Genomic DNA, 7,245 nt, shown 5'->3' with positions numbered 1-7,245 from the left:
GCTGCTTTTAAGCTAGTGCCGCGTTCTACAGGACGTTAAGTGAATAAAGTTAAAATCATTCACAATTACAGTAAAACGCACGCCAATAAAAACTCACTTACACGTCGTCGTTTCGAATCTGATGATCGAAAAACGCGAAGTGAAAATGTGTCTCAGTGTCGTCGTTCCGTAGCATCGGGTGGGCGTTGCGTGTATTTAAACTCCCGCGGCATGACGTCTCAATCCGGGTTACGGGTAGTGAAATTTCCGCTTACGCAAGTTCCGGTAACATGTAATATCATAGTCAAAATGTTAATGCACAGGTTTTTGTTCCGGGTGAAGGAAATTCCTTTTCATAGAATTCTGGGGATGGGAATATTTACTGTATACACACACACATATATATATAAATGTATGTGTGTATATGTATGTGTATGTGTGCACACACACACACGACTGTTAAACAGAACATTGAGACTCAATTTTGTGCTTTTGCTCCCTAACTGGACCCTTCTAAGGACATTCTGTCATTTAAAATCTATTTCAAAACAAATGTTTACATGCGATGGAGTGGGACATGAGGCCAATTCCTGACTAAGCACGATTGTAGCATGAGAAAAAAGAAGTACTAATTAATCACGTCTGTGGATTTTAATCCCAGACGTTTTACAAGAAACAACTTGCAGTCCGTCTTTGTTTGAAAAGAGCAAACGTCTTTATTTTGGATCCTTTTGAGTGACAGTGTGGTCATTGAACTGACACCCGGTTCTAGTGTCTAATTGGCGCCTGCCCCCCTTCAATGACATATCCACACATCCATCAGTTCCCGCATCCATTCTCTGCACCGGCATTGTTTGATGAGGCTGAAAGCAGCAGAGTGCGGTGGAAAGCTCTGTAGCATTGTGCACCGCATTGTTGTCGCTCGACTGTACAAGTGTCCACCAAACACTCGTAGGTGCTTCTCCGCAAAAATGGCTCACCCTCCATTGTCGGCTTTGTGGCCATTTAGTAAACCTGCAAGCCCCTGCGCTCGCCTGAGAGCTGGAGCTCATGCAGGTATAGCAAACGTACGTTAGCTGCCTCGAGAGCGGGAAGCGAAAATCCACTTTTCCTTCATCCGTTCATTTCACTTCACCTCCTATATGACTGTCATGTGAGTGCTCTCTCTTTCAATTTCATTTTTGATTAGATAACTTTCTCTCGTTAGCGCATGTCACCCTTATGATGGAATTGCAAGTTGGTGTGGCTGCTGAAGGCTGTAAATTTCCCCAGTGTGGGACAAATAAAGGATATCTAATCTAATCTAATCTAATTGATTTTGATTCCCACATTATATTTCGCTTGGGGCACATCTGCTCACCAGCCATAACATTTCGGTACATTCAATGAGATCCGATACAAGCGCATGTATCAATAAATTCTGGCTTTTGACAATGCTTAATAATGGCACTTAATTGTGATTTTCCGATGAATATTTTTGTACTTTAAATGAAATGTCTTCTCTGTCTTACAGTGTTGAAGAGCCCATGTTGTTGGAGGTGGAGGAAAATCAGGTGAAGAAACCGGCTCTCGTTCCCAGCCTGTTCTCACTCTTCCCTCCCACACTCTATTTCAGTTCTGCCAATGAACAAGGTATGCGAGCACACTCAAATGCACACAGTTCTTGCTGTCAGTAAATAGCTTCCTCAACCCGAAGCCGAAATGTCCCACTCTGTACCCCCGCTACTTTAAAGCGCAGCATACATGAACTGATTTAAAGGCGTGAATCTCGATGTTCAACATGTGACTCTACGAACATTTTACCCCAGTTCACTTGATTATACGTCCATGGAAAATGCCCCTCGGGTCTTGTATGATTTTAGTGCTACCCTTTCCGTTTCTAAAGACATTCTGGAATTTTGAAGATTTCTTTTTTTTAAGTGCTTAACACTTTCATGCACCCTGTAACCTGATAACATGGTAAGCTGTCCACTGTAGTAACCGCTGTCCCTGAAAGGGTTATGGTTTTTAAATAAGACCAGTTGTCATTTATTTGCATAAATTATTCAGTAACTTAATTTTTTTCAGCCTTTAAATTCTAGTTTCTTTGCGTAATTGTTTGTTTTGAAAACAACCTAAATAATAGCTTTTTTTTTTTCCAAAATGTATTCTCAGTACCACTTTTTTGTTATTCTAACAACACAGGCTTTCTCCATGTCAGGTGAGGGAGCTTCTACTTCCATAACTGAGGGTATCTTTGTTTCTTAAAATCGCCATCATTTGCACCATTGTCGTGCAGTAAGCCATTGTATGACTCTTTTGGAAATTAAAGAGTATTATCATCATGAAATTGCTCTCTTGTCCCAAAATGGATGAATGTCATGAAATCTGGTAGAAAATGGAAAACTGAAAATGTTCAAATGTGGGGCTTAAAAGAAAACCCATTTTGCCTCAATTTGTATGATTCAACCCGGTACATAAACAGTAATTTTTAAAAAAATGGGTTTCGTGGACCTCAATTGGCCAAAAGTGGCCACAGTAGAGCCAAAAGGGGCAGTTTGATGTCGGCAGTACATTATTGATATACCGTATTTTCCACGCTAAAAGGCGCACTGGATTATGAGGCGCACCTTCAATGAATGGCCTATTTTGTCATTTTCTTCATATTTTGGACGCATCGCATTATAAGACGCAATCTACAATGCATCCACTAGATGGAGCTACACTCAAGGAAATGGCAACAGAACACTACACTACACCCTGATTTATATAGCTACAATCAGATGTCAGTAAAACTTATTTAATAAAGCAGCGACACAGTTCACTTAACCAACAGCAAGTTACAACATCGACTTGTTAACGTTGGAACTCCCTTGCCGCTGCTCTATTTCCATGTTCAACTGCGAAACCGATTGCCTTAAGTTTGAACTCTGCATTGTAAGCATGTCTCTAACAAGGAGCCATTTTGGGGGTCGACATATTACCGTAATGACCATACACAAGGTGCATTGGATTTTAAGGCGCGCTGTGAGCTTTTAAGAAAATGGGGAGGCTTTTAGGTGCGCCTTTTAGTGCGGAAAATATGGTATTAAAGAAAAATCAAACCAGGGTTTCTCCCATTTGGTTCGAACCAATAGGGCAGCACCTATCGTGACATGAAAACAGTCTCTCAATGAAGTGTCTCTACTTACTGCACGCGTCTAAGGAGGTTCTTGCGCGGTATTCAAGATAAGCTTGCATTTTATGGAGTTTTGACGAGGACTACGATTCCAGGAGACGCTGATCTGATGTCACCACACTGTTTTGTGTGACCCTGTTCACATTTCAGAGAGCGACTCATTTATTCTTTTTTTGCACCTCGCGTCTCTCTTCATGCTAGTCTTTATTTTTGTTGTTGTTGTGTCCCCTGCAGTTGAAATGCTGCCCGAAGAGCAAGCGCGACTTTTAAAGTGGAAGATTAGCACAGTGACGCCCAATGTTGTGAAGAACGCCATCGCTAGGTCGCACTTCGTCCACACCAAGAGTAGGTTGTCTCAAAGTGCATTTGTTGTCTTTTTTTTTTTTTTTACAAGATCATAACACTTACCATTGAGTATCTGATAGAAAGCCATGACTGGTTGGGCTGCTGGGGACACCACATGAAGTCTCCTTGTTTCAAGACTCTTCAAGAACACCAGAAGGTGAAAACGTGACACTGCTTGGAATCAGTCAGTCGAAAGACAATATTTTGTTTTCCCCACTGAACTCCCATTTTGCTCCTTTCTGGCAATTCCTAGTTGAACCATTTCCCCGGAACATTCCAGATTGGCAGGAAGGACCGACTGTGGAAGAATCTGTCCAAGATGCAGAATCGCTTCGGCAAGCAGGAGTTCAACTTTATCCCGCGCACCTATGTCCTTCCTCAGGACATCCTGCAGCTACGCAAGGCCTGGAAGGACGGGTCCAGACAGAAGTGGATCATCAAACCGGTAAATTCACGATGCTTCATTTTAATCAAGTTTTGCCCCTGCAACTGTGGACATTTTTGAACGGGATTTCTTATTTCCCAATAGCCTGCCTCAGCCAGAGGAGTGGGAATTCAGGTCATTCACAAATGGAGCCAGATGCCGCGCAAGAAGTCAATACTGGTCCAGAAGTAATGAGTCATGAAGTCGTTGGGAATTTACAAAAGTCTTGGGATACTGCTCTGAATCAGTTATTTCACGGTTTGCATCACCACTTCCTTTAAGTGCCTCGAAATGGGCTCGCATCTCTCCACACAAGATGATTCAATACGATTCTGGATACGCGGGGTATGATACGATGAAAACATTTTGCGATTTTTTAAATGTAACAATTCGGTTCAATTTAGTGGGATTGCAATTCGATTCAATATGGTACGGCTGCGTGTTTAGTCATGTGCGACAACAAGCTTTCCAAAAACCCAAACCATCCAAGTGAATTAATTAGATTCAAAGAAACGCCAAATAGGAATCAACAACTTTAAACCAATTTCTATTTGTTGTACATCTCTCAAAAGAAGACGATACGATCTGATGATCAATCCATGGGGTGGGATGTGACTCAAGGATTCAAAGATTTTAGTGTCACAATTGGACTTGTCAAATCAAAGCCGATTTTACAATTCAAATCGGCTTTTGTTGCACCACTAATAATAAGAATAATGAGAATTCTTCTTCTCTTCTCATTATTATTAAATCTGAAGAGCCATTACATATTTCCCAATACTTTTGTCCATAGGTCAAAAACATTTTTTTTTTGTAGCCGTGTTTTTCTACCAATGACAAACTGTGTTTTTTCAGGTATCTCCACAAGCCCTACCTCATCAGTGGTAACAAGTTTGACCTGCGCATCTACGTCTATGTGACATGCTACGACCCGCTCAGAATCTACATCTTCTCAGACGGACTGGTCCGCTTTGCAAGCTGCAAGTCAGTCTTCACGAACCTTTTACCAGAGTGACATTTTACTTCATATCTGGAAATTCTACAGCAGGCGATAAATCATTTAAACTTTGACGTTCTCTGCCTCCGTAGATATTCGTCCTCCATGAAGACGCTGAGTAACAAGTTCATGCATCTGACCAACTACAGCGTCAACAAGAAGAATTCGGAGTACCAGACCAACAGCGATGACAAAGCCTGCCAGGGACACAAATGGTAACTCAAAATAGCAGATTCAGATTCAGAAAACTTTATTTATCCCCGTGGGGCAATTAGAGTTGTGCGAGAGCGGCTTATTATAGAGACAGTCAGAGCAAAGGAAAAACATAAGATGAGAGGAGCTTAGCACTTGAGGTCTTGAGGTAGTAGCAGTAGAGTTGAAGTCACGTGTGGGACCCCTAACTCATTTTTGGGAAAATTCTAATCAGGTCGAAAAGTTCACTTAATTCTGTTATCTTGAACAGAGATTTGGGGGAAAAAAAATATAAATATATATATATATATATATATATATATATATATATATATATATTTTTTTTTTTTCTGCTTGTCTCCTTTTGTGTCATGACACAGTTTGGACTGTTATGAAATCATATACGCTGTTTTAATTTTTGTGTGTGCTTTATTGCAGAACTACTTGACTATTTTTAGTGTATTTTTGTTTGCAATGGAAAAGTTTAAAATGCCCTTTGTTTAAAATGCCCTTTGTGTGTTTTTAACCCTAGAGCAGGGGTGCCCAACCTTTTTTGACCGAAGAGCTACTTTTCAAGCTACCAACTTCCCGCAATCGAGCCCTTACCGCACGTGTACGCACACACGCACGCCATGAAAAGCAACAGCCATAACAGACCCAAACATTAACCAAACTGAAAAATAAACTACATACAAGGACAAGACTGAGTATGTAAAAAGGAAATCACTACCTACCTCAGTGTGACAGCTGATACAGGGAGCCAGCGATGCACTTTTGTAGCGTGTTAAGTGTGGAAACATCACGATCGTAGCTGGCATGCACTGTGGCGCTCCAGATTCCCATTCTGTGACAGTGCCAACGGCGAATTGCAAATCAAACAAACTTTGAAGGAGAATAAGCAAAGAAAAAAAGGGATATATCTTAACAGCTCTGATAAATACTTTTTGTGTTTTTTGTGTTTCGTGTGCAGTGTACTCGAACACAAAAATATATCATACCAATAACACGACCACCCCTCGCGGTCGACTTCGATCGACTGGTTGGGCTCTCCTGCCCTAGAGGAAAGAAAAAAAAGGTTTTAATAATCCTGTATATGATGGGACATAACCTGAGTGCACTTGTGTGTTTTCAGGACTGTGAAGGCCTTGTGGCAATATCTTGGCTCCAGGGGAGTTAACACCACCGTGATTTGGGAGAAGATTAAAGACATCGTCATCAAAACAATAATTGCGTAAGAATTAACTTGTTTTGTTTTGTTTTACCTGAATTCATGATGTATAATACATTCTGTCTGTCATACGCACCTCCTCAGCTGCATTTTCCATCTTCCCCTATATTGTACACACCCTAGAATTGCTTGTAGAAAATTGAAGTGTTATTCGCATGGTAATTTGTATTTCATAGGGCAAGTCATAAGTTCCCTTTCTTTGTTTTGCTTTGAGGCTAAGTCACAAAGACAAATCCTGATCACAGTAGATCTCACAAAAACGAAAAAGAATAATGGAAAGTACCACATATGTGTTCTGAGAGTTTTCAAAGACGACTGAGGCAAGAGCAGTGTAAAAAATTAGCCTTTCATCAACGAACGCTTGCTTTGGAATATATTTCTTACCTCATGGGAAACCCGCTTTTACAAAAAAAAAAAAAAACCCCAAAACAACCCATCAAGTAAAAAATGTTTGTTTTTATTTCCGGCTGTTTTTAGAAAGCTCACATTGTTTAGATCGGTGGTTCTTAACCTGGGTTCGATCGAACCCCAGGGGTTCGGTGGGTCGGTCTCAGGGGTTCGACAGAGCCTCTACCATGGAGGGTAAGACACACGCAACTCAACATGTTAATTAGTTATGACACGCCCGCTTGGCCAGGGGCCCCCAACCTTTTTTGCCCCACGGACCGGTTTATGTCAGACAATATTTTCAGGGACCGGCATTTAAGGTGTGGCGGAAATAATACAACAAAATAATATGGTATGAGCTGCATGAAAACTGTGGCGTTTTCGAAATATAATAATAAACACAAGGAGCGTCTAATCTGGCCGCAACACTCCGATCGCTATGGCAATGTTTAATGCCTTCAAAATACGATACAACGCAAATTCAAAGTGCATGAAAATGACCACTCACCACAGCCCCGAGCTTGATTTTCTGCAAC

General features: G+C 41.1%; 1 protein-coding gene across 1 annotated transcript in view; it reads left to right on the top strand.

Annotated features, from left to right (window-relative positions):
* The window catches only part of ttll4 (tubulin tyrosine ligase-like family, member 4), a 21,732-nt gene that overhangs the window by 8,726 nt on the left and 5,761 nt on the right, over window positions 1-7,245 (top strand). The window contains exons 7-14 of the mRNA XM_019875695.1: window positions 1,493-1,611; window positions 3,371-3,481; window positions 3,562-3,638; window positions 3,735-3,926; window positions 4,011-4,093; window positions 4,761-4,889; window positions 4,995-5,117; window positions 6,227-6,325. Coding sequence (XP_019731254.1) covers window positions 1,493-1,611; window positions 3,371-3,481; window positions 3,562-3,638; window positions 3,735-3,926; window positions 4,011-4,093; window positions 4,761-4,889; window positions 4,995-5,117; window positions 6,227-6,325 — 933 coding nt within the window. The remainder of the gene's footprint in view (window positions 1-1,492; window positions 1,612-3,370; window positions 3,482-3,561; window positions 3,639-3,734; window positions 3,927-4,010; window positions 4,094-4,760; window positions 4,890-4,994; window positions 5,118-6,226; window positions 6,326-7,245) is intronic.

The sequence above is a fragment of the Hippocampus comes genome, unplaced genomic scaffold, assembly GCF_001891065.2.
Source record: "Hippocampus comes isolate QL1 unplaced genomic scaffold, H_comes_QL1_v1.1 scaffold234, whole genome shotgun sequence".
Taxonomy (NCBI): Eukaryota; Metazoa; Chordata; class Actinopteri; order Syngnathiformes; family Syngnathidae; genus Hippocampus; species Hippocampus comes.
The sequence above is the reverse complement of the archived record's forward strand: the minus strand, read 5'-3'. Positions and strand labels throughout refer to the sequence as shown.